Source organism: Dasypus novemcinctus, chromosome 10 (assembly GCF_030445035.2).
Source record: "Dasypus novemcinctus isolate mDasNov1 chromosome 10, mDasNov1.1.hap2, whole genome shotgun sequence".
Taxonomy (NCBI): domain Eukaryota; kingdom Metazoa; phylum Chordata; class Mammalia; order Cingulata; family Dasypodidae; genus Dasypus; species Dasypus novemcinctus.
Window position 1 is genome coordinate 13,028,348 of NC_080682.1, and position 26,341 is coordinate 13,054,688.

At 58.9% G+C, this 26,341-nt stretch overlaps 2 protein-coding genes across 2 annotated transcripts in view; one reads left to right on the forward strand and one right to left on the reverse strand.

Annotated features, from left to right (window-relative positions):
• SYT7 (synaptotagmin 7) overlaps positions 1–11,338 on the forward strand; it is a 59,550-nt gene extending 48,212 nt beyond the window's left edge. Inside the window, exons 10-14 of the mRNA XM_058306187.1 lie at positions 699–969; positions 3,902–4,071; positions 4,472–4,586; positions 5,062–5,261; positions 7,959–11,338. Coding sequence (XP_058162170.1) covers positions 699–969; positions 3,902–4,071; positions 4,472–4,586; positions 5,062–5,261; positions 7,959–8,063 — 861 coding nt within the window. The 3' untranslated portion in view covers positions 8,064–11,338. The remainder of the gene's footprint in view (positions 1–698; positions 970–3,901; positions 4,072–4,471; positions 4,587–5,061; positions 5,262–7,958) is intronic.
• A 3,591-nt stretch (positions 11,339–14,929) lies between these two features.
• Positions 14,930–17,016, reverse strand: LRRC10B (leucine rich repeat containing 10B). Its single transcript, XM_004469355.4, has one exon. It carries the CDS (start codon positions 16,887–16,889, stop codon positions 16,011–16,013), a length of 879 nt encoding a protein of 292 aa, XP_004469412.2. The 5' UTR covers positions 16,890–17,016; the 3' UTR covers positions 14,930–16,010.
• Between the last annotated feature and the right edge of the window lie 9,325 nt (positions 17,017–26,341).

Consider the following 26,341-nt stretch of genomic DNA (forward strand, 5'->3'; position numbering starts at 1 on the left):
GTTCTCCGCCCTGGGTGTTCATTGTGGTCACCGGAGGCTTTGGGGGGAAATGCTGATGCCCAGGCCCCACCCCAGCCCATTCCAATCAGGCCCTGGGGGGGGGGCCTGGGCATCTGTATACCCAGCACGCCCCAGGTGATTCTGTCTTACACAAATAGGTGGTTCCTGAAAATCTACCTCTCATTTCGTAAAGCACATCATCCTTAGCGCCCCAGAGAATCCCTACCCAGAGAAGTAGCGAGGTAAAGGCGTTTGAGATGTGGACAAGCTCCCTCATCTTGTTTGGTAGCCCAGGATTTTAGGTGGGGGCATTTCACAGGGGCTGCCCGCAGGCGGGGGCGGGCAGGAGCGCAGGGCTGCACCCCTGCAGCCGGTGGTGGCGTTTGTGGGGAGGCGGGTGCAGGCCGGGGCTGCAAGGAGAGACTGGAACTGGGTGTGGCGCACACTGCTTGGGGGTCAGGCGGCTCGGGGGCTCCCGGCTCAGCCCCCCTCCCCGTATGACCCAGGCCAGGCACTTGCCCTCCAGGCCTGCGCATACCCCCCTCCCCCAGACAAAGTGGGGCGGGCGACCACCTCCGGTGACCAGAGAGACAGGGCAGCTCACGGCAGCTGGACTGGCCCCCCCCCCTGGGCTGGGGTGCTGGCGCTGGGAACCCCAAGTCCACCCCAGCCGTGCCGGCCTCCCCCTCTTCCTCCAGCTCTCCCCAGGCTCCGAGGACGACGAGGCGCACGAGGGCTGCAGCCGAGAGAACCTGGGCCGGATCCAGTTCAGCGTCGGCTACAACTTCCAGGAGTCCACGCTCACGGTGAAGATCATGAAGGCCCAGGAGCTGCCGGCCAAGGACTTCAGCGGCACCAGCGATCCCTTCGTCAAGATCTACCTGCTGCCAGACAAGAAGCACAAGCTGGAGACCAAGGTGAAGCGGAAGAACCTGAACCCCCACTGGAACGAGACCTTCCTCTTTGAAGGTGAGGCGGGGACCACCCCCCACCAGGGCCCCTCTGCCGCGCCCCCCACCTGACCGCAAGCTTGCACGCGCATAACACGTGTGCACGTCCACACACGCCCATGGGAGACGTCTCGGCCCAGTTCACCGTTGTTTTGTATCTCGCAGGGATCAGGCCACAGGGGCTGGCGCCACAGCCAGCGGCTGCAGAGACGAGCCAGGCCGTGGCCTGGGATTTCAGCCCACACACAAAACTCATCCTGACGAGGGCCGCGGGGGGAGGGTGGCACCCACAGGATGCAGAGGTGGAGCACCCTGGGGCCATGTCGGTGAGCTGTTAGGTGCACAGGCTGTGGCCCACCCAGACCTCTCTGTGCCTTGGTTTCCTCCTCTGTAAAATAGAGATGATAATACTGAGGATTAAACAAATCAGTAAGTGGTAAGCACAGACTAGAGCCTGACACGCAGAAAATGCTCTCCACCAGTCTGTTAAGCTGTTGCTGTTCTCGGCCGCCTGCATGGAACAGGCCATGGGAAGGGCTCTGGTCCACTGTGAAAGCCAGGTCTTTGTCTCTTAACTCTGAGGAGTCGAGGCAACCAGGAAGTTGGGTGGGTGGTCAGGGAGCCATTCCTGAGCCCAGCTAGGGTGAGATGACAGGTCTGTCCCCAGCCTGGTGCCTGGAGCCCACCCTTTCTTTAACCCTTTCCCGACAGTTTCTTTAACCAGTGAGAATAAATCCCAATGGCTATAACCCTCAGTGTTTGCACCAGAGAAGCTTCCCCATCTGATGTCACAGCCACTCGGCAGCCCACCTGCTCTCCAAGTGACAGCCATCGCGGGTGACCTAGTGGGTGCTCTTGGGTTTCTGGACCCCGTCCTCCCCATGTCAGAATGGAGGCAGTGGACAGGTGGTTCCCCCAGCAAGAGGCTCCAGGGCGAGTGGAGTCACTGGAGGCGAGGTCTGTGGGCAGAGCCCCATGCACCAGTTCCTTCTGCAGACCTTTACCCAGCAGCAGCTATGGGCTGGGCAGTGACCGCCTTGGGCTCTGCGAGTGCAGTAGAGAATGAGGCGCCGTTATGGTCCTCCAGGTGTTCTCGAGCTACACAAGCCATGTAAATAAGCTGTGCACAGCGTGGCAGGTGCCGCAGAACCCGGCGTAAGCTCCTCCGGTGGTACTGAAGAGCATTTCCCAGAAGAAGGGCCGTTCATGACGGGTTCTGATAGATGAGTAGGAGTTTGCCAGATAGGAGGCTGCCTCCTCTGTCGTGTCAAGCAGGCTTGTCCTAATGCATTTCACCTAAATACTTGCCAGAGATCTCCTGGGCAAGGTCTCTGAGATGAGCAAGACTCATCCCCCCTCAAAACAAGGAAGGGGGACCCTGAAGAAATTCAGATGCTGGAGTGTTGGGGGAAGGTAGTGTTTCTTTTTCCGCCTTACCTGCTGTCAGAAGCGCCTTGGTGCTTCCAGCATCTCCAGGCTGAAGGTGCTGGAATCGTCCCGAGCCCTTCCCCTCCCTTCTCTTCACCACCAGTCGGGCTGGGCCATGCCCGTCTCCTTCCTGTCCACACTCCCTCCAGGCTGGCCTGTGCCCCCTGCACCTCCCAGGCCAGGCCTGCCTGCCGCACCTTACCCCCAACTGACAAAGCCTCCCAAAGCTGAGTGACTCCCCGGCTTGGCCTTTTCCATCCCTTCCGGGCTCCTTCCGCTGGCTTTTCTTTGGCACAGGGCTACTGTTCTAGCAGGCCGTTTCCCTGGCATTTCATTCCATTATTTATTCACTTAACAAACATCTCTGAGGTGCCTGTACATGCCAGAGACTGGGTCAGATGCTGGGATCGGTGGCTGATGACCAAGAGCACTCCTGGAAACCCCAGTCCAGTGGGAAAGAGTGTAATTGAGGCAGCGGGCGGCTAAGTCTGTGTTACAGCTCAGATACGCACTGGGAAGGCAAAGTACTAAAAGTGTGCGCTGGGGGTCCCGGTGCCACCTGGGGTGTCAAGGAGGAAAGCCTGGAGAATGGGAGTAAGCCTGGGGGGGCGGGGGGCAGGCGTGATGGGTGCCCAGCCTGGGCTGAACTCCGGGGCAGGAGAAATCAGGGTGTCGAAGGGCCGGAGAGGAGGCCGAGAGGCTGGACGCCAGCCGTGGAGTGGAGGGACAGGCACTGCGATGCGGGGGGAGGACAGCGGGGCCGAGCTGTGTGGGGCAGGGTGCACGGCTTTTATTCTAAGTGCACTGGGAAACCATTGAAAGGCTGTAAGCAGGAGAGGATCAAAATGCAATTTCTATTTTTAAAAAATCACTGGTGGCTCTATTGAGAATGGACTCCAGCAGAAAAGCGGGGAAGCAGGGAGTGCGGTTAGGAGGCTGTCGCAACTGTCCAGGCAAGAGGTTTAAGGGAGGGAGGTAGCGGGGGACACGGGGCTGGCTGCAGGGTCTGTCGAGGAGGGAAGACCCGAAAGGACCGGCTGATGCATTGGAAGGAGGCTGGGGAAGGAGGGAGCCCTGGACATGTGTCCACCTTTGCCATTTCCCTCTCCTGGATGCTTCTCCCAAAACCTCATGTGCCTGTGGCCATCTTAGCGCCACTCGTCCAGGACAGTTGGGCAAGGCTGCGCAGAGAGCACGGGGGCTGCTTTCCCACTGCCGAGGTGGAGGACGGGTGATGAATGAAAGAATGGGTGAATGAGTGAAATGTAGTTTGAGTCCATGTCTGCTCTTTATTAGCTATGAGGCTTTGCTCACCCGAGCCTCAGTTTCCTCATCCGTAAAAAGAACAGGGTAAAACCAGCCACCTGGGAGAATTGCTGAGAAAGACACAGGAGACCATGGCAGTTCTTGCTAACGCTCCGAGGCGCGTTGCTGCCCTGCTGCGCCCGGGTGCGGGTGGCGGGCCCTCCGTGGCCCTCTGGCCCCTCTGCCCCGCTCCTCACCTGCGCGTGTCTGCCCCCCAGGTTTTCCCTACGAGAAGGTGGTGCAGAGGGTGCTCTACCTCCAGGTCCTGGACTACGACCGCTTCAGCCGCAACGACCCCATTGGGGAGGTGTCCATCCCCCTCAACAAGGTGGACCTGACCCAGATGCAGACCTTCTGGAAGGATCTGAAGCCATGCAGCGATGGGAGTGTAAGGCCCACTGGTGGCCCCTGGTGGGACAGGGGAGGCGGATCTGGTCCTCGTCCCTCCTGGGCCTTGGAAACCAGAGGGGATGGCCAGGAGGGGTATGGGGGTTGTGGATAGGCAGGCCCCCGAGGAGCAGGGCTCCCACCAGTGGGTGCTGGTGCTCGGCACTGGGGAGATACCCCTGAGCTGTGAGGAAGAATTAGGGCTCTGTTCAGAGAGCGGGGGCTGGCGGGGGGTGCACAGACCTGCCAGGTAAGGAGACAGAGTCAAGGAAAGACAGGTGTGCAGGAGGCGACAGAGGGGCCTGGGGTCAGGCTGGAGGGGCCTGGTGGCAGGTGGCCCAGCCAGAGAGCTCCTAGCCATGCCCCATGGCCCAGCCTCACCCTGCCGTTGTGCCTCCCAGGGCAGCCGAGGGGAGCTGCTCTTGTCCCTCTGCTACAACCCCTCTGCCAACTCCATCATCGTGAACATCATCAAAGCCCGGAACCTCAAAGCCATGGACATCGGGGGGACCTCAGGTGCTGGGGCCCCGCACAGCCCAGGGCAGGGGGCTTGGGGAGGCTCTGGGGACATGACGCCGGCCCCCTGCACCCCCACCTCTGGGCCCAGCCCTCTCCCCCAGCCACCCGGGTGGGCCCCCTTGGCAGCACCCTCAGGGTCGGGGTCATCTTGGGCTCTGTCCTTCCTGCAACCAGGAAGAGAGTGGACACTGTGGTACGGAGACCTGGGCTCCAGCCTTGGCTCTGCCGTGAACTTGGCCCTCCCCGCCAGGAGCTCGGTTTCCCCATCAGTGCTAACAGGAGGGCCCGAGATGCCAGCTCAGGCCCCTTCTGGCCCCGCCCTCCGCCGATTCCCCCTGGTCCCTCCTGGTCGCACTTCGGCCTTTCCTCTAAGGAAAGGACACAGCCTCTGCTGGCCCAGCTTCCCCCTGGAAGGGGTGGGGGTCCTGGGAAGCCTCCCCGCAGCCACTCTGACCCTCACCCCGCCCCCCAGACCCCTACGTGAAGGTGTGGCTCATGTACAAGGACAAGCGGGTGGAAAAGAAGAAGACTGTGACGATGAAGAGGAACCTGAACCCCGTCTTCAACGAGTCCTTTGCCTTCGATATCCCCACGGAGAAGCTGAGGGAGACGACCATCATCATCACTGTCATGGACAAGGACAAGCTCAGCCGCAACGACGTCATCGGCAAGGTGGGGCCGGGCGGCGGGAGCGGCTGTTCCCTAGGAGGAGCAGCGGCGGGGCGGGGGAGTGCAGGCTCCCCGAGACTCAGGCCAGGCCCTTCTCCTCCCTGGACCTCCACTTCCTGGTCTGAAGTGAGGGGATCAGCTGCAGTTCTCCCCGAGGTTCCTTCCTCCGTGTCCTCCTGTGGGTTGGTAAGCTCAGGACATGTGGCATGGGCCCCATAAAGAGAGTTTTCTAGACAAGTCTCGAGACAGGACGAGGACCTCTGGGCAATGTTAGCCAGGGTCTGATCTGCAGGGGGGGCAGCTGCAGTCAGATTGTATGGACCTGGCTTCAATTCCTACCTCAACTGCCACTGTGCCACTGTGTGACCTTGGGCAAGTCATTCCACCTCTCCGAGCTTTGGTTTTCTCATCTGTAATATGGAGCTACTAATACTGACCCTACAGAACATCACGGGGTGGCCGTAGAATTGTGGGAGACCTATGAAAGTGCTCCTTGTGGAAAGCGACTTCTCCTTGTGACCTATTAGCCAAAAAAAAAGCCCTGGCTGACCTTGGACTTTTCCAGGACGTGACTCTGTGACCTAAACCCTTCTGAAATATCCATTCCCTGTGTTGGTTGATGGCTTAGTGTTAAGAATGTGGGCTTGGGAACCAGACTGCCTGGGTTTGGCGCCAGCCCTACGTCTTAACAGCTGTAACTCTCTGAGCCTTTTTTCTTCCACTCAAAATGAAGGTAAAACAGTCCTTACTTCCCAGGGTTTGGGGAGGATTCAATGAGAACGCCCAACAGAGGTGCTTTGTGTAACCCCTAGAATTAATGTTAGCTACTATTAATTTAAAAGTTATTTTTGGACAGTTCCTGGGAAGGGCCGCCCGCGTGTCCCTTCCGGGGATGGTGGTTTGGCCAGGAGCAGTGCAGGGAACCCGAGGGCCAGGGCAGGCAGGAGGTGGCACCAGGAGCAAGTGGGGGAGTCCCTTGGGGCATTGCCCTCCACAGGGGAGACAGGAAGGAGCCACAGGGGCACCCACAGGAAAGGCGGTCAAGGTGAGGCATCCCTGGCACAGGTGAACTCAGCTGCCGGGGTTAAGGGAGGAAGCCTGGCCTCAAAGAGGACAGCTGGCCCTGCCTGCCATCAGGCATGACCCAGAGAGTGTCACAGGTGGGACAGCACCACCCACACGCCAGTGAAGCGTGTGCTCCAGGCAACCCATTCAGGCCAAGAGCCCAGTGGCAGTAGCTACTTCCGGGCTCTTCTGAAGCTTAGCCTTTTGGAGTGGGGCTTCCTTAGGTACCAATCACAGCTGCTTTTGGAAAGGTCCTACCTTCTGTTGGCTGAACCACCATGAGAGTGGATGTGTTCCACTTTGACCTGGCTAGCTTAGGGGTCTCTGAACCCATCTGACCCCTAGCCCCAGCCCCAGCCCTGGAAGCAAGGAAGCTGCTGTCTGCCTGGCCCCGCTCGAGGCTGTGGGCGTCATAGGGGGCTGGGGTTGCAGATGTGGGCCAGTCCCAGAGCTGGGCACGAGTACAGAGGCCCTGGGCTTCGTGGCTCCAACCAGCCTCAGAGGGCTGAGCCACACGCTGGGAGAACTCACCGCGTGGGGCACTCCACCGTGCCAGGCCGAGCACCCACCCTGCACGTCCCCACAGTCCATGAGGCAATAGAGGCCACAACACTGGCGCACGGCAGAGCTGGGCTAACCCCAACTCTTTTTTTAAAAAAAATACACAAATTTATTTTATTTGAGGAATAATTTTAGGTTCCCAGAAAAGGTAGTTAAGAGAGTTCTATGTCCCCCTCACCCAGTTTCCCTGCCGTTGTCATCTTACATTACGATGGCACAGTGGTCACGAGGAGATGCTGACATTGGCACGTTACTATGAACTAAAAGTCCAGACTGGTTTTTCCACTCATGTCCTTTCTGTTCCCCGGGCCCAGTCCAGGGTCCCGCACTGTGTTGTTTAGTAGTCACATCTGCTTAGTCTCCTCTACTCTGTGGCTGTTCCCCAGCCTTTCCTTGTTTTTCGTGATCCTGCCGGTCTGGAGGAGTCCTGGCCAGGGGTCCCATGCGCACCTACTCTGTGGACGCCAGTGCCTGTGCCCACCAGCCCTGGGGGGCTCGGGGACCTCCTCATGCAGCCCCGCCAGGCTGTGAGGTCCCTAGCCCAGAGGTCTGCAGGATTGGCTTGGCAGTAGCAAGCCCAAACACCTGGACTGGAAACCACCTGCACCCTGGTTTCCCCATCTGCAAAATGGGGAAAATAGCCCACCTATCTCCCAGGTACAGATCCAAGGGTATATTGTCTGAAGCACCTAGCTCAGGGCCTGGCACGAGGGAACTGTCCAGGAGGTGGAAGCAATTGTAACTCAGGTGAGTTAGACAGTGGTGCCCAACAGGTAGGGCAGAGGTGCTGCCACCACGCCACCTTCAACCTCCCCTCCACCCTCTGCCAGTTTGTTTGGGAGGCTAATTCGGAAGGACCAGAACTGCCCAGGCTCCCGAGGGAAGATTCAACCAGGGGGGAAAAAAAAAAACAGGTCAGGCTGCCAGGGTGTAGTGGACTGGGAGGGGGCCTTGTCATTACAGGCTGAGAGCTGGGGCACCACGATCACAAGCTCGCGTGTCTCCCCCTGGTGGCAGGCAGGGGTACTGCCTCAGAGGCCACCGCTAATGCTGTCCTCTCCTTTTTCTCCCCAGATCTACCTGTCCTGGAAGAGTGGGCCCGGGGAGGTGAAACACTGGAAGGACATGATTGCCCGGCCCCGGCAGCCTGTGGCCCAGTGGCACCAGCTGAAGGCTTAAGTGGGGCCAGGGGAGGCCCGGGGGGCCAAGGGCCCCGGTCCCCACCATGCCCTCACAATTTTATGCACAATGCTCGGCCTGGCCCCCCTGCCATGAGTGAAGGGGGGACCCCGAGGGTCGGCCAGGGAGGGGTCCCAGGACTTAGGTGGGACCCGTTTCTAGGAAGTATCAGCCCTGCCCCACCCCCACCGGTCCAGCTCTGGGGGAGGGGCTCGGGGAGCCATTTTCCTGCTTTGCCCCTTTTGTTCCTGACTTGCTGATACTGACGAGGTAGGGGTGGGGCGTGGCCAGCCTGGCGCCAGGTAGGTGGGCAGATCCCTCCAGAGGCCGGGCAGATCCCTCCAGAGGCCCGCCAGGTGGGCCTGGTCCGCCGTTTTCTTTGAGGCAGTGCCTGCAGTGGAGGCAGGTGCCCCCTCCCCAGCCCCGTTGGGGACCCAGGAGAGGGGCGCCCAGGAGAGGGGCAGCTGAGGCGTTTGGCCCGGCCAGGCCAGGAGAGGCCCATCCCCAGGGCAGGTTCAGGCACCGGCTGGGCCCTGAATGCCGAGGATAGTATAAATAGCCGGCTCCTGGACCCTGGAGCCGCGGCTTTGTGTACCTGTGTCGTGTCCACCCTTATGTGTGTGCGCGTGGGGGCGCCACCCATGTGGCTGGCCGGGCTTGAAGTCTTTGCAGACAGGGCGGGGTTTCATGAAGGTGAGGCAAGGTGGGCTGGGGGCTGGGAGGGCTCAGTGTCCCTGTGCCAGGGGAGAGGAGAGGCAGGGAAGGGGAGAGTGGGGCAGGGGATGAGGGAAGGGCGGGGTGGGGAAGGACAGACACTGTAGCTGAGCTGAGAACTGGGCTGCTTCCTGCCCTCCCTCTACACCCCCCCAATCTCTCAGTGCCCCCTCTCTGCTGAGAGTCCTCTAGTAGCTCCTTCCCCAACTATTTCATCTCTGGATCATTGGTTCACACCTTTTAGGCACCTACTGTGTGCGCTGCATTCCATCAGCTTCCTTCCTTCTCAGGGGTCCCAGACCTGACCCGCCACCCCCAACCCCAGGCTCTCTTCCCTAATACTCACCCCAAAGACACCTCCTTCCCCACCTTCCCAGATCTCCTGTCCCAGCCAAGTTGGCAATATTCTCCATGCTTGCCAGCTTCCTTCTCCTTCCTCATCTCTCCCTGTCTGGGCAGACCCCCACCCCCAGTGTCCCCACCCTCACCCCTCACCACGTGTAGACCTTCCCTTTCCCTCTCATGGTCCTGATCCTCCATCGCCCTTCTCCAAGGCTGTCTTCTCACTCTTCCCCACCACTCCCTTCCGAAGAGCGCCTTCCTGCCCTGCCACCCATTCACAGCGCAGAGGGAGAGGGGCCAGGAGGCAGGGAAAATTCTGGCATTCTGCATTCTGAGATTGCCCCGCAGAAAGAGCTATGATTTCTCCACCTCAGCTGCTGCTGAGGCTAGAACTGGTGTCCCCTTGGAGACAACAGATGTCAGGCTAAGACCCGCTGATCCCGTACTGGTCCTTGTATTTTTACGAGACGGGGCTGGTGACGCGAGCCTCAAAACTCTGGAATCTGCGAGCCTGGGCCTGTCATTCCCGGCATCACCGCCAGGTGGCACCTGGACATCACAGTCACCGGCCATAGTTCTAGCCTGGATGGGCCTCACAGACCCAGGAAAGAGAAGCACCCGGGAGAGGGTCCCCACTTCCCCAGCACGGTAGAAGCATGGGCATTGGAGAATCATTTTCCTTCCATAGGCTGCCCCTTCAGCTGAGCGTTCTGCTCTATGCACTGGACGGGTCACCTTGGGCCGCCCGTCAAAATTTTCTGAAAAGGAATCTCACAGCCCCGCCCCTGGGATCTGGAAGAAAATCATTCCATAGTAGGTGAATCGTCTTGTAGAGTGAAGAATACTCATGTAAAGCAAATAGTCACGCACATTCCTTGTAAATCCAGATTTCTATAGTGTAGCTTTGCTTAAAATGGGGTCAGCCCTAAGGGCGCCAGCTCCGCGCGCGCAGCCTGAGTGGAGGCGAGGAGGGCGCTGTCGGGAGTGCGGAGAAGCGCAGGGGATCTGTCATTCTCCACCCAACCTCGGATCCGCCTCGCCCCGGGGACCCCCTGGCCTGCCCAGAGCCGGCTTGCTCTCGCAGAGGGAACCGAGCGGGTGGAGTGGGTGGGGCCGCTGCCGCCCTGTCTCCAGGTCCCGCCCACGGAGCTCTTAGCCAATCAGATGCAAAGAGCGTCTCCGAGTCGGGCCTGCTGGCAATCAGACCCCGCCCAGGAGCCTCGGGCGCCCGACTTGGAGTTCCCGGGGCTCCGCCTGCAGCTGGAGCTCTGGGATGCGGGGGAGAGGCTGCAGGTGGGGGGCCGAGGGCCCGGTGGGCTGGCACGGGAGAGGGCGGGGGAAGTCAAGGTCGAAAGGGGAGGACAAGGAATGGGGGAACTTGAGGGGGGCACCTGAGTCCTGCCGCTGACCCAGGACCTTGGGCGAGTCACCCACACTCCTTGGGCCTCAGTTTCCCCATCTGTAAAATGATGGTAATAATACTTCACCTACCTCATAGGGGAGGTTGTGAGGCCGCCGTCACCTGACCTGGGGGTCGAGGCAGGAGGACTCTGAAGGTGCTACCCCGCCAGCAAAGTATTACTCCTGCAGCCGAGAGCAAGGCCCACCTGCCCGTCCCCCAAAGAGCCTCCAGGGAGAGCTGAGGTCTCCTGGGCCCTTTGTCTCTTCTCCACTGTGTTCAGATCCCGTCAGGAGCGTCATATGCCGTCTTCGTGGGCGCCCTAGACTTAGTCGTTATCTTGTTCGGGTATCTCTTCTTGTGACCATCTCCCCACATAACTGCTGTACAAATTCCACCTGCCCCAGGACCCCGCACCTGCCCGCCGGCACCAGACGCCAGGGAAGGGACAAGGAAAACAGCCACACACACACACACACACACAAGCTAGTGGGCCCCCAAGCCCCCAGCCTGGCTGGGGACCCAGGGGTGGGGACGGTGGTCGCTGTTTGTATCGTGTTTGAGTCCTTGAGCGCAAGTGTTTTATAAAAAAGTTTAAAAAAAACCTCTATCACAAAAAGAAAAAAAAAATGCAGCAAAGAGAAATGAAGAAAAACTGAAGAGAAAAACAAAGGTAAAAAGAACCATAAGACAATTTTTCCACCACATGCATCCTCTAAGCCAGCAAGATTTCCTCTTTGCAAAATCATATTTTTGTGGGAATGGGCCCTGCTTTTTGTGGCAAGGCCTGTTCTGACTAATAAAGGTTGTGAAAAAGAAAGTAGGGCCTTGGCTGTTTCCTTCCTGGGGCACGGCCTCCCTCGTCTCCCCACGGAAAGAGGCAAGTGGGCTGAGGGGGACAGGAGCCTGGGTTCGAGTCTCTCGCTGACTTGCCACCTTTGGGATTTGACTTCCCTGGCCAGGCCCCTCCTGAGCTTCCAGCCTCAGATCTGCAAGGCTTGTTGGGAGTAGAGGCTCCTCAAGGCCCAAGGGGTGCCCCTCCAATCACCCCAGATGACCCAACGGCCCAGCATCTCCCGCCCCAGATCCCCAGGAACTCTCACCACCCTCTGGGGCAGGTCAGACAAGCCAAACGGGGACCCCCCACACACACCTGCACCACCACCTGGACGCTGGCTGGGGCCCCTGGCTTCAAGCCAGCATCTCCTCCTCCTGGTCCCCGTGGAGAAAAGAAAGATTCCAAGATCTGGGTCTACTTGCTGGCTCCGGGGTTTCTCCATCTTTTTCTAAATTAATCCCTTTGGATTAGAAAAGTCTCTCCAAGTCAAGAGAGCCCCTGAAAGCCCCGCCCTGAGGACCTGGGAAGCGAGGCTCCTGTCCCAGCCATCTCCAGCTTCCCCAGGCACTGGGGAAACTATTTCCTTCCTCGGGGTCCCAGCCTCTCTTCCTGCCTTTCCCGGCACAGCCCGGAGCAGCTGCAGCCTGGCGGCTCTCAGGGTGCTTTGGGAGGAAGGTGCTACGTCTGTTTCAGCCGCAGGCACACAGGGACATCGTCCGTGTCCACCCGCTGGCTGCGGCCCCACTTCTGGGTGACGGGGGCCAGCCCCCCTGCCTCCCTAGCACCTAGGGTGCCTCCTCAAGCCACCCTAAGTACCCCCACCTGACGCTGCCTGCCTTCTCCCTTTCTGTCCCTATGATTTCTTCCAACCTGGTTTAAAGGACCCATTAAAAGGAGGTTGTTTCTCTGGCTTCTGTGCCAGAGATTGGTGGGAGCCCCAGGGTCAGGTGAGCAGCCTCAGATGCAGCCCTTTCGCTCAGGTGTTCTGTTAAACCAGATCTGAAAAACTGGGCATGAGGGCAGGGCCAGCCCAGCCCGAGGAGCCGGCAGTCCTGTGCCCGGGCGCAGGGCCTCCTCCTGCGCTGCTTGCCTCTCTCCCGTTTTCACTTCCTTGGGTCATTCTCCATCCACACCTACTCTGAGATGTTCTTCCCTCCTCTGTGTGCCAGGGAGTCCTTGGTGGCTTCTTTCTCCTGTGAGCCCCTCCTGGACGCCACTGCTTTCTGGATGGCTCCTCCCCTGACCCCTATCCCACTTCACGGCAACCAGAAGGATGACACTTGAACGCGTATGTGCCCCCTGAGCCGGGACCCCCGTCCGTGTCCTGTGTGTGTTGTGTCTCCTTTAGATGGTGAGCCCCCTGGCCAGGGATCCCTGTCTGCACATACGTTCCCTGTGACACGCCTGAGTGTGCTAGTTCACGTCCGTATTCAGAACAAGGGTGTCTTGGGGAAGCTGTGAGACAGATGGCTCAAGGAGCGCACGCGGGGGCATTGGTAGCAGGGAGGTACTTCCGGGCAGGGCTTGTGACTCCAAAGCACCCTGCATTCCTGCTCTCCCAGGCCCCTGAGAGTGGGCGGGTGTGGGGGCGTGACAGTAACGGTTGGGTCTCTGCTGCTCTGCTGGACAGAGCAGAGCGGCTCTGCCCTGGCGTGGAATGAGCACTGGGTTAGGAGTCCTAAGAGCCAGTTATGAACAGGTCACTCACCTCCCTGGACCTGTTTCTTGCCCTGCCGTCTCCTCGCTCTTTTCTCCTGACCGGCGGCCACCTGCCCCCCTGCCGTGGCCTCTGCCCTGCATCCCTGATGGAAGCTCAGCTCCTCCAGGGACCTCTGTCTGCCCCAGGACAGCATGGGGAGACACTGATGGTCGTTGTCCCAAGTGTCCTCTCAAGAGTTGTCATGTCTCCTCCCTGCCACCAAGAGGCCAAGTGAGAAGTCACCGGAAGTTTGGTGCTAACCCCCCTAATGCAGTCCTGTCTCCACGGTCCAGGGGGCAGTGGTGCCAGCCATCCCTGGCAAGCACCTCCTTCCTGCCTTGGTCTCCCCCGTTTCCACCTGGGCCACCAAGAGCCTCAACTGATCTCTACAGCCAGGTGTCAGCACTCACTTTAACCAAACTCTCTGACTCCCAAGACCAACTGGCGTCCGACGGTACAGACAAGAGAGTGCCAAAGCTGGGGACCCTGACAGCCTTTGCTCTTTCCCTGGTAGAAACCCGGCCTCAGTGGCCCCTGCGTGGCAGATGAGGGTGCCATCGTTGGCAGCGCAGGAAGGCAGGGCCCTGTGGTTGTCTGGCTGGCCCAGGGGCCCAGGGGAGAGTTACAGGGCATTTGCCTTGACTTGGAGTCCTTGGGGGAGTGCAGCAGGGGAAGAGTCACGGGAAAACAGACCAGAGAGGTGACAGAAGTCAGGGTCCTCCTGCCCGGCAGTTACGGCAGGGTGACCCTGGCCCCTCCATTCCCCCACCCGCCCTAGGAGCTGCATGCCAGGGAGGTCGACAGACTCCAGGTGGCCTGCAGTGTGGGACAGCAGCTTCTGAACTAAAGAAACCAAGCCCCTGTGGGCACAGGTGGAGAAACGAAGGCCCCGGGGGCAGGACTTGCTCAAGGCAGTAGCAGAACCGGGACTGGAACCCATGTCTTCTGATGCCAGGCCTGGGGGTACTGCCCCAGCACCATGATTCCAGCTCCAGGCCGAGACGCCAAGCCCCGCTCGGCGGCCGCTCCCACCCCGCCTGCATGATGCGATCGTTTAGTTCCCTCCTCCAAGTTCCCAGACCCAGCAGCGGCCCTGGCAGAGCTCAACAGTGCGGGAAGGGCACCGGGGGAACCCCAGGAGGAATGGGGTCTGTGGACAAGCCCCAGACCCCTGGCCCTCCTTGGGATGGAAGCGGCTCCAGTTTTTCTTCTGACCCCCTCTTTCTGTCCATGCAGGGTCTTCAATCACTGCGCCGACTGTGCCCCACCCACCCCAGCCTCCCCCATACCCTGCACCCAGCCCCGCCCAGCGCCCATGAGCTGCCGGGCCGGGCCTGACCTCCGGCCCAGGATGACATCAGCCCCCGTTGCCATGGGGCCTGCGGCCTGGCAGCATTTCCTCTGGCCTCCAGGTTTGAGGTTGTGCAATTTTCTTCCTTTCTTTCTTTAAATCCTTATTTTTTTTTTCCAGGAGAGTGAAGAGAGAGAGGAATACCCAGACCGAGCAGAGAAGAGAGAGGAAGAGGGCGAGACAGAGAAAGTGGAAAATGGAGTAAGAGACACACTGACGGGGAGGAAGGGGTCAGAAAGGCCAGGGAAAGGCCAGTCTAGCTTGAGGGAGATTCAAAAACATACTAAGAGTCAGGAAACGGGAGAATTTCAGCTGGAGGCGACGGGGGGACGGGCAGCCCTCCACAACCAAAGCCATTTCTAAATGACGAGGAACCCTTGTCCCCACACACAGGACCCAGCAGTTGGCAGGGGTCAGCCTGCCTCAGAGCTGGGGTTGGGGCACACAGACGCCGGGGTGGGGGTGGCAACGGGACCTGATGCTCCCAGGGCTTATAAATAAACAGGCGTGTGGGAAACACACATTCTTTTTCCAAGAAATATAATTTATGTTTACAGCCAGTTTGGTTTTTTTTTTTTTTTCCTTCTTCCTAAAGAAAAACACTACCATGCGGGGCCCCGGCCCCCGACGGGTGTCCCTGAGTGTCCCTGGCCCCTCCTCCCATTATTGCTTGGATGGGAAAGATCTGCTCCTGGGAGCGGCCCCCACCCCTCACCCCCTCAGGGCTGTCCCTGGTGACCGAGTGGAGGCACACAGTGCCCATCCCGTGCCCCACACCGTGCCAGCCACCCTGGCTGTGCCCATTTAAGGGAATGGAGAGAGCGTACAGAGGGAGAGGCGCTGGGGCAGCCTCCCGGAGCAGGGAGCCTCTCTCTTGGGTGCAGAAGGCCCTAGAGGCACAGTGGCTTCTTTTCAAACTTGACAGCTGGAAGGCCCAGGCTGTGGGAAGGGAGGGAGAGGCCGCTTTTCCCAGCAAGATTCCTGGCACAAGCTGGGAGAAGAGAACAGGAAAAAAGGAAGGGTGGGAGGCTGTGCCTTCTGTGCCCCAGTTCCCCACACAAATACTGGGGCACCTGGTGGGGAGGTAAGTGTGAGGAGCCCCAGTGGAGAGTCGAGGGCAGCTGCCGTGGTAGGGCCCCAATCCCAGTTTCCCCACCTTGGTCCAGGGTACCCCACCCTGCTCCAAGCCCCTGGGCCAGGCCTTCTCCTAGGGACAGTCACCCCCCACAGGCACCCAGGCCACCCCAGAGGTAGAGGTTCCTGCACCAGAAGGGGTGGCCTAGGAGACCCAAGCCCCAGGAGGAGAGAGGGTGTTGGCGCCCTGGGCATCCAGACTCAGCAAGAGAACAGCGTTGGCCCTGGTTCCGGAGGCAGCTGGCACCTCTATTGTGCTGTCAGCGGCTCCAGCAGGGGCTGCGCGCAGCGGGGACTTCTTGACCTGACGACCGCCCAGAGAGCAGCCGGGAGGCGGTGTTCTCAGCGCCGGCGACTCGCCCCTCCTCTGCCCCAAGTAGGGGCCCACCGGTGTCACAGCCCGGGTCAGCCACCCTTTCCCAGGGCCCCTCCTCCCGGAATGGCCGAAGCCCACGGCCCGGAGCACGGACTCAGGTCCCCAGTCCGGGCGCGGCTTCCAGGGCGCGGAGGCTGACCCCCGGGCGCCCCAGGGTCCCGGCGCCGCCGCCCCCTATGAGCAGGTCTTCTTCCTCCTCATCCTCGAAGGGCGGCGCCGGGCGCCGGGCCCGCGGGCGGGGCGTGGGCTCGTCGCGCTCGGCCATGCGCTCCACGGCGCCCTCGCCCACGAGGAAGACCGTGTCGGCGACGCGCGGCGGCCCGGTGACCGGGTTGTGGTCGTAGGAGAAGACGCGCAGCGCGCGCAGCGGGTGCAGGTCGGGGAAGCCGCCCAGGCGGTTGCGGTCCAGGTCGAGGATGTGCAGGCGGCCCATGCGCAGCAGCGCGGGCGGGAACTCCTCGAAGCGGTTGCCGTAGAGCCAGAGGCCGCGCAGGCCCGTCATGCGCGGCAGCTCGGCGGGCAGCGCGCGCAGCCGGTTGTCGCCCAGCTGCAGCGACTGCAGCGCCACCAGGCGCAGCAGCGGCCGCGGGAAGCGCCGCAGGAAGTTGCCCTCGAGCCAGAGGCAGCGCAGGCTCTGCAGCTGCGCGAAGTCGGCGGGCAGCGCCAGCAGCCGGTTGCCGCCCAGGTAGAGGCGCGTGAGGCGCGGCAGGCGGCACAGGCCGTCGGGCAGCCGCTCCAGCTTGTTGAAGTCGAGCGCCAGGATGCGCAGCTCGCGCAGCTCCTCGATCTCCTCGGGCAGCTCGCGCAGCCCCGTGCCGCTCACGTACAGCTTCTGCAGGCGGCCCAGCGCGCACACGGCGCCCGGCAGCCGCCGCAGCCGCCGCCCGCTCAGCTCCAGCTGCTGCTCGCCGCTGCGCAGCTGCTCCTCGGCGTCCGACGGCAGCTCGTCCGGCGTGGACTCGGCGATGCCCATGGTCACGGGCCCCGGCCGGGGCCGCCGCCGCCGCCCGGCATCGCTCCGCCCCGGCCGCCCCGACGGGGCCCGCGCCGCGCCGGCCCCGGGGCCCCCCGCCCCGGCCCGCCCCCGCGCCGGGAGGGGGGCCGTGCCGGGCCGGGAGGAGGCGCCCGCTCGGGGCCCCGCCGCCCCGCGCCGCGCTCCGCCGCCCGCCCTCCGGCCTCCCCCGCTCCCTTCGCCGGAGGCCGACTGGCTCGGGTCGCCGCTGACTCTCAGCTGAGCGACCCGTCGTCCTGGCAACCCCCGACGCGCGCGCGGCTGCCAATGAGGCGGAGGGAGGGCGGGATCGGGCGGGGCCAAAGCGCCACCCGAGCGGGGTCCCGGCTCCTGCGCCCGCCCCCCGCCGGCCCAGGGACCACGCGGGCGGCGGAGGGAACCCAAGGTCCCTTTCCGTACACGCCTGACACCGTACGGACACCGGCACCCGTCGTCCGACGCTATCTACATCTCCAGCCACCGCGAGCCGTTTGGTAGAAGGTTGTGCGCGAACAACGGCCGAGGACCGAGGAAGCGCAGCGACGAGGACCGAGGAAGCGCAGCGACCCGGCCCAGGTCGCGCCCAGTGGCAGCGGCGGCGCACGACCCAGGACCCTGGCCAAGTGGTTCTCGAGGAGGGGCCGAGAGGCGCGGTCATTCCCGACCATTCACGTCCAGCCATGTGTGGCCAGTCTCCCCCGCTGAGGCCACTTCAGGATAGTAACTCCGGGCAGAGTCACTTCCGGGCCGTTTTCGGGGTGGGTCCCATCTAGGGATTTGGGGGAGGGGACCCAGGGCTTGGCTTTTTCCCCCTACACATTGGCCAGCAGGTGCACTTGCACCCCCAACTCCCGCCCTGGTCCCTCCTACACTCAAGGTCGCTGGGGGCTGTGGGGCGACCGAGGCCCACCCCCATCCTGTGACTCTTCCTCCTGTGCCTGCCCGGCTGCTGCCCCCTCTCCCGCTAAAACCCCTGCCTTCCCCTCCTGCTCCTGGTGGAAAGGCTCACTCCCGTTTGCTAAGTGCCTGTCACGTGCCCTGCACCCTGCCACAAACCTCGCATTTCATCTTGGCAACACGCCTATGAGGTAGGTACCCTCATTATTCCAATTTTAGAGATGGGGAAACTGACTCCCGAAGGATAAGTAACTTGCCCAAGAGCACCTGGCTGGTGAGTGGCTGGGATCTGAAGCCAGTCAGTCTCTCCAAAGCCCGTGCCCTTAACCACACAGCACATCAATAGACGGAGAGCTGGAGATGGCTCCACCGCTGGAAACAAGTTTTCTCACAGTGGGGCTGGTGCTCTGCGTTACCTCTAACCCTCACAACAGAAAATGGCAAGGAAGGAAAAGATGCTCGAATTAGCCATTGGGGAAATGCAAGTAAAAACTACTTCTCACCCAGTACGATGGCTATTATCAGGGAAATGGAAACTGGCAAGTATTGGCAGGGATGTGCAGAAATTGAAACCCTCGTGCATTGCTGATGAAAATGTAAGCTGGTGCAGCCACTGTGGAAAACAGTTTGGCAGTTTCTCAAAAAGTTAAACATAATTACCATGTGACCTGGCAATTCTATTCCTAGATACATACCCCAGAGAATTGGAAAGAGGGACTTGGACAGATAACTGTACACCAACGTTCACAGCAGCATTACTCACAATAGCCAGAGGAAAACAACCAAAGTGTTCCTCGGTGGATGAAGGGATAAACACAATGTGGTATATCTACTCGATGGAATACTATTCAGCTGTGAAAAAGAGTGAAGCTCTGATACATGCTGCAACATGGCTGAATCTTGAAAACATTATGCTAAGGGAAATAAACCAGGTACAAAAGGACAAGTAGCATATGCTTCCACTTATATGAAGTATCTAGAAAAAGCAAAATCATAGAGACAGAAGGTAGGTTAGAGGTTCCCAGGGGCCAGGGAGAGGGGGAGGCATGGGGAATTATTGCTTAATGGGAACAGAGTTTCCATGTGGGATGATGAAAAGGTTTTGGAAATAGAAAGTGGTGATGGCTGCAGAGCTTTGTGAAAGTAATTAATGTCATTGAACCTAAAAATGGCTAAAATAGCAAATCTTATATTTTGTGTGTGTGTGTGTGTGTATACATTTTTCAAAGGTGGGTATTAAAGTGACCCCAGAGGGCTTAGGCAACTGGAGTTAAGGTCACAGCCCAGGGTGCTGGTCAGCAGGGCTCAGCAGCCTGTACCCTGCCCCCCATAGCATGTTGCCTCATCAGCCTTGCCAGCTGGGGTGGCCCATGTAACTGGCCAAATGGGCCCACATCGGGGCAGCACTCTGCCCTTCCCGCACTGCCACCCTGCATCCCCACTGCAGGGGAAGGGAGAAGGAGCAGCCCGAGGACAGAGGGTAGATGCCAGTGCAAAGTAAGGCCAGGAACTGCACCGGCTGCGGCATGAGCTTTGCAGACACGAGTGTTTGTCTCTCTCACCACTGACCCAGGGTCTGGCACATAGTAGGGAACTCAGTGAAAATGTTTAGCCTTTTCATAAAATGGATGCAAAATTGCCTGCTGTGAAATGCATCAATCTTCAGTGTGCAATTGGGTTTCTGACATTTGCATTACCCCAGAGAGTTCCCTCGTGCCTCTTCCAGTCCCAGAGGCAACTGTCATCCTGATTTCTATTCTCCTGGATTAGTTTTGCCTGTTCTTGAATTTCAAATAAATGAAATTATTCAGTACGTCTTTTTTTTTTTTTTTTCCCCCTGGGTTCTGCTCAGATACTCAGTAAATACTGGCTGGATAAAGGAATGGGAGGGCAGAGCATTTCAGGCAGAGGGGTCAAGGCCTGCCCATGTGGAGGCAGAGGCAGCTCTTGCTCTGCACCAGGAATCAACCAGGGACCCCTCTCCTGAAAGGGAGGTTGACAAGATGAAGACGGACTCCAGGCCAAGGCAGGGGACTCAGGAGGGACAGAGCGGAGCCCAGACAGCCAGACCTGGGGCGTCGGAGGATTCTCCGACCCCACCTGAGGGACTTCGGGTTCCTTCCAGACCTCACTTAAGCCCCAGTTCGACTCTCTGCCCTCTATTCAGTTGGGAGGACTTCTTGGAAGAGGCGCACTTCAGGATCCAGAAAACTGGGGGGAAAACCAACCAGGCTGGTGGGATGCAGGTACGCTTCCTCCCCTTCCCTCCCCCCTCCCCGGGCAGTGTCCCCCAGGGAAAGTGCGCTGTGGAGGAGCCTGCCTCACCACGTGCTCCGGCTTCAGGCCCTCTGGGCTCTGTTGGCCTGGGGAGGCATCTTACGAGCCGCTGCACTCCGGGCTGGCATAGCTTCCCAGAGCCGAAGGCACGGGGGCCCAGCCCTCTTCTTTCTCTGAGGCTTTTGCTTGCCGTGGGAAGCGCCTGTACCTTCGCCTCCCACCAGGTCCTTCCCAGTGGGTAAAGGTAAAATGTGCTGGCGTGCCGGGCCCACGCAGGCTGGCAGCGGGACAAGCATCACGATGAGTCACCCTGGCACCGCAGGCGCCCAGTCCCCATGAATTAGCCTCCCCACCCCACCCCGCCATGGGGCCTCTCGGCCTTTTCCCACTCCCTGGATAGCAGGACTAGGAGGTGGGAGCCAGGGAGGGGACTCCCACAGCCCCAGGAATGGCCCGGGCCCGGCCACCCCGGTACGCACACACAGGAAAGACGGCCGCAGGCCCCCCAGAAGCTGCGCCGCCATCCGTCACCAACCAGGAACTGTTAAGTGTCCTGCCCACCCCAAATCTGCATTTGTAAAAGAATTTTTTGAACCAGAAAGTACAAAGCTCTCTGTAATAAACACCCAGCACCCAGCCTTGACATGGTTCACATTTCGTCATCCTCGCTGTAAGTCCATTTTCTTTGAAGTGAAAGGAAGAGAACAGCACACAATTTAGAAGGCTCCTTTGTCCCCCGTCTTAGAGCCCCAGGGCACAGCCCTCCCCACACTGGCTCTGCCAAGGTGCCCTCTGATTCCCCCACCCTTCCCACAGACTGGAATAAGACCAGGGAACGTTGGCATCATGGGTTCTTAGAAAGCAAGGATTTGAGCCTATCAGAGCCCGCCACCAAATGTCAGAGCAGGGAGGGGGCTCAGCTCCTCGAGGGGACAGCAGGCTCTGTTAAATGTCTGCAAGCCGGTAGAGAGCCTTGGCCAGGAAAACACGTGGAGGCCAGGACACATCAGCAATGCGCACAGTTCCCAGGGGTCTGTGGTCTCCTGGGACTCAACAGAACCCTCCAGGCTGGTCCACCTCCCTCATTTGACAAGAAAGGCTGAGCGATGCTTTCCTACTTGCCATTCCCCTTGCTGCACCAGCCAGAACGTGAGCCTCTGCCTTCATCCATGTGTTCAGTCATTCATTACACACCCGGTCCTATGCCTGGGCACTTGGGGATGGCCATGAAAGTGAACAGCGGAGAAAAATCCCTGCCTTTGTGGAACTGACAGTTCTGTGAATGGAGAAAACCAGCAAAATGAATTTTAGGGAGGGAGAGAAGGAGGAACGAGGGATGGGGCTGCCAGTTAAAGTGGAGTGGCCAGGGAGACCTCGTGGAGAGGGTGGCATCTGAGCAAAGGTGGGAAGCAGGCAAGGAAGCAGGCACGCGCGTGTCTGGGAGCCCCAGCACCAAGGCCCCAGCGGGGAGTGTGCCCGGGTGTTCCAACAGCAGCGAGGCGCCCAGTGTGGCTGCAGCCCAGGAAGCTGGGGGAAGCATGGGGACAGACGGTGTCTGAAAGAGAAAGGGAGGAGGGGTACGCCCCAGGGACCTCGAGGCCTTCGCGAGCTTTGGCTTTGATTCCGGATGAGAGGTCATCAGAGGTTCCCTCTGGCTGCAGCCACAGGAAAGGGGTGCGTGTGTTAGGGGGAGTTGGGGTAACTCACCACCTCCCTTCTTGGCTATCCTCTACCTGAGGATGATAGTGGTCAATTACTGGTTATCTAATTTGCTTTTCACCCCAGCTCTGCCAGGCAGGTACTATTTCCCCCAGCTAACAGATGAACGGACTGATTCAGAGAGATTAAGTAACTTCACCAAGGTCACACAGCTAGTGAGAGGCAAAGCCAGGATTCAAACCCAGTTTATCTTGTTCCAAAGCCAGGGCTTTTCCCTCTGTGCTTCATTGGCTCTCTTGCCTGGGAGAAAATAGGGAAATCACCCAGGGTGCCCAAATACTTGCCTCCATCCTGCACACAGCAGATCTCTTCCCAGGACTGCCCTCCTTGGAGATTTTGCCAGAGATCAGGAGTGGCCAAGAGCCAGACCCCTCCCCATTTCCCATCCCAGGCCCCAGGTCTTGGTGTGTTTGCCTAACTGGGGAGTATCCTGGAACGCACAGGGCAAGCCTAGGACCCCAAAACAGGTTCAAGTGGACGAGGACAAGAAGACCGCCAAGTCCAGGTTTGCTCCAGGACTGAAAAGTCCAGGCAGCCTCTGGCCCCCCTTGGCCCAGGGCCTTTGCTGGAGAGCAAAACTCACAAGGCCAGCTAAGCCACCGCCAGCCTCCCCCCAGCCCCCCCAAGACCCCACTGGAAACCAGAGCCCAGACACACCCTGGAGATCACATTTCCTGGAACCCTAGCTCTGAAAGGGACTGACCGGCCTGTGTCGGCTGAAAGCTGAGAGCCCCCCTCGCCCCTCCCAGGGACACCAGAGCTGGCGCCACAGAGGCCAAGGGAGTGTGGGGGTGGAGGGAGGCTGATGGGGTGCACAGTGCCCCACCTCCGGGCCATGGCAGGAGCCTGCTTTCTCTGCCTCCATATAGCAAAACAGATTCCAGCCATGAAGCTTCCTTCCTTCTGGGAAGAAGCCCCAGTGGTCACGGCTGGCAGCTCCCTGGACCTGTGGCCAATGCAGAGCGGATCTTCCCACGACCCTGCCCCAAATCTTCCCATTCTGCCACAGGAATACTGATCCAGGTCCCAACCCTGACCTCCAAGGGCCTGCCTGGCCCGGCCCCTCCCTGTGGCAGGGGCTGCTGGGCCTCACCGAGTTCCGTTCTCCCCGACTTCTTTCTGGGCTCTCAGTTAAACGACTTTTCCCGGGCTCCTGACCGGGAGGCAGGGCCCTGGGATGAGCACTGAGTCAAGGGAGTGGGCAGAAGTGAAATGTGCCACTTCACAAACAATCCTCTACTCTCTTTGCTCTTCTGCGGTGTTCCAGGAAGAAAGGAGCCTGGATCCCTGAATCACCGCCTGGAGATGAGTCACCCCGTTAGCGGAGGCAAGCGGAGAAAGATCCTTTTAATGGGTGCAGCCACTTAGACTATTGTGCTGCAGGCTACAGAATCAGCCTTCCCTGACGAACACACTTCTGCTCAGTCTCTTGAACTCTCCAGCTGCCTTCCACCCCAGGGCCTTTGCACACACCGGTCCCTCCACTTCCAGCCCTCTTCCTCGCACTCGGCCTGGCTCACATTACTCCCCCTTAAAGTGTCAGCCAAAACCTCCCTCTCCCAGAGCATCCTTCCAGGGCCCTGCAGAGCCCCTCCTCCCACATTAGAGCACCTTGAACTCCCACATCTCTCCTTCCAGTTGCTTACACCGATCTTGTTGAAATACCTGTGAATTCCTTCGCTGAAGTCTGTTTCCTCTGTACTGTATAGGATGTCAGCTCCATGAGGGTGGGGACCTCATTCGCTGATGTTCACGGCGCTCAGTTCCACTTGAGCTACTCACCCTCTCAGAGCCACGATCCTCGCCTCTGGGGAATGGACCCCTGGTGGGGACTTAGAGGGAGGCACGCAAGGAGTCAGGCACTTGCCCTGGGAACAAGATCTAAGGGGGCACCAAAAAAACTCAGGCATCAAGAGAAATACCAGGGCGGCGGACTTGGCCCAGTGGTTAGGGCGTCCGTCTACCACATGGGAGGTCCGTGGTTCAAACCCCGGGCCTCCTTGACCCGTGTGGAGCTGGCCCATGGGCAGTGCTGATGCGCGCAAGGAGTGCCGTGCCACGCAAGGGTGTCCCTGCGCAGGGGAGCCCCACGCGCAAGGAGTGCGCCCCGTAAGGGGAGCCGCCCAGCGCCAAAGAAAGTGCAGCCTGCCCAGGAATGGCGCCACACACATGGAGAGCTGACACAACAAGATGACGCAACAAAAAGAAACACAGATTCCCGTGCCACTGACAACAACAGAAGCAGACAAAGAAGACGCAGCAAATAGGCACAGAGAACAGACAACCGGGGTGGGGGGGAAGGTGAGAGAAATAAACAAACAAATAAATCTTTAAAAAAAAAAAGAAATACCAGCTTAAAAGAATATGTTTTTTTTAAAAACATCAACAATGCAAAAAATCCACGATGAACAAAATATTAAACTTTCAAATAAAGAGAGGACCAGGACCAGTGCTGAGCCATATGCAGCCTGAGGCAAAAGGTAAACTCAGTAACACTAATCTTATCTATTGAAAATATTGATACTTTGTTCATCGTGGATTTTGTTTTGCATTTTAAAGTTTGTGGTTTTTTTTGTTTTTTGCATAATAAACTTTACTTTTAGAGCAGTTTTAGGCTTACAGAAAATTGCACAAAAAGCATAGAGTTCCTCTATACCTCTTTCACTCACACAGTTTCCCCTGTTAGTAATCTCTTGCATTATTTTAAAAGTCATTGCATTAAATATTATTTATTGCAAGTATTTAATTTTGGGGCACCCCTGAAATTCTGTGCCTGGGGCAAATGCCTCGCTCGTCTCAGCCTAGTCCCAGCCCTGCAATGAGTGCAATCATCCTCTCCTTGGAAGGTGATCATGAAGCCTCAGTGAGAAAATATAGGAAGCAGTTATTGTATTTTGAAATATTACAGATTTTCCACTTGTCCACACTCTCCTTGTATTCATTCTTCTCCATTCAATGGCAAGTTGGCTTTCTATATTTGCCAGTTCTCCAAGAGGAACCTGGAACAAAGAGGCAAATCTTGGCTTTGAGTTGCAAAAGAAGCTTTGAAATCCAGAGCTGGGATTATAGCCTTGCAAGAGCAGGACTTTGAGAGAGAGAGAAATATTTTTCGTGGTTCCAAAAGCTTGGCTTTGAACTTGGAGAGCAGAGAGTGATGCATAAACCCTGAAGTGGGGAAGCATGTGTTACAACCGCGGCACAGATCCCACCCAGAAGGAGATGCGCGGTCAGCCAGCAGGTGGGAGAGAAGTTGCAGCGCAGCACCCCTCAGCCTGGAAGCTGGCCCCCAAAGGAGTCCTCGGCCCCACCTTCCCTGGGCTGAGCCAGGGGACTGGCGCCGGGGCGGAGGGAACCTGCACTTCCCCTACCACTTGTGGCCTGAGGTCGCAGCAGATCTCCCACAGGTCGCCTTCCTGTATGAGGAGGACTCAGGAGAGAAGTGGAGGTGAGCCAGCCCCTCCCCTGAATCCCTTACACAGCCCTGTCTCAAGAGGGGGAGCATCTAGAAATTTCTGCTCTTCCAAAATGGATGGGGGTGTGGCTGAGAGCAGGTTCTGGTGGACCTGGGAGGCCAGAGTCCAGGTAAGGCAGCCGCAGGGTGACGGCATGACCCTTGCAGCCAGAGGTCAGAGGGTCAGAGGCAGGAGGACAGGTGTGGATGACCAAGGCCACCGTGAGTCAGCATGGACCGCAGCCTGGCCCCAGCACCAAGGTGGGTTATAACACCCCTGGAATATAGGTGTCTGCTAGGGAGAAGGAAATGAAAGGGAGAAGAGGCAGACTTCCAGAATTGGCTGGATTTGAGTCCTGCAGGAACAGCATTTACATTCAAAGGGACTGAGTTAGACTGGGAGTGATGAGATCAATGTCTTTGCTAAGTTCATTTACGGACATATTAAGGCATAGGAGTATGTGCCTGTGAAATCCTTATGTGCCGTGTGCACTGTTGTGCAGGTCACACACTGCACAATGGAGCCACGCTTAAAGAGCCCCGTTAGCATTTAGGGACGTCGTAGATCTGTATGCTATTATGACAGTTTCCTGACAGATGGGAATCGAGTGCTTTTTTCCATGTCTCACAAAGCCACCTTACGGGCCAGCAGCATCTCTGCCAGGCGTGTCCAGCACCCAGCTCACAGGAGGCCTCCACGAATGCTCACCCCTTCTTGATGGTAACCCATATGCGAAGGGTATTTGAATTCTTTCCATTCCTCCAGGATCTAAACTCCCCTTCCTATGTTGGAGAATCCCAACCACTTTCCAAAACAGAACCCACGCCTTCTACTATGTAAGCCGGAAGGGCTGGCACTTCACTTTCCCAGCTTTCCTCGCAAATGGGGTGCAGGCATGTGACCTTGGGCCCAGAGCCTCATGAAGAAGCACCCACCCTGGATTTTGAATCTGAAACAAGAGAGGCCGAGCAGAAGGGACCACACAGACCCCCTGCGGCAGCAGGACGCCCAGCAATGGTGATGGCGTTGGCCTGGGTCCAGGGGGCGATTCCAGCTGGGGCTCCTGGCTGGGGAGCCTCCAAGCATTGC

Bases quoted from the DNA above. Each gene is read 5' to 3' on its own strand.
- LRRC10B (XM_004469355.4), bottom strand. From the start codon at position 16,889: ATGGGCATCGCCGAGTCCACGCCGGACGAGCTGCCGTCGGACGCCGAG.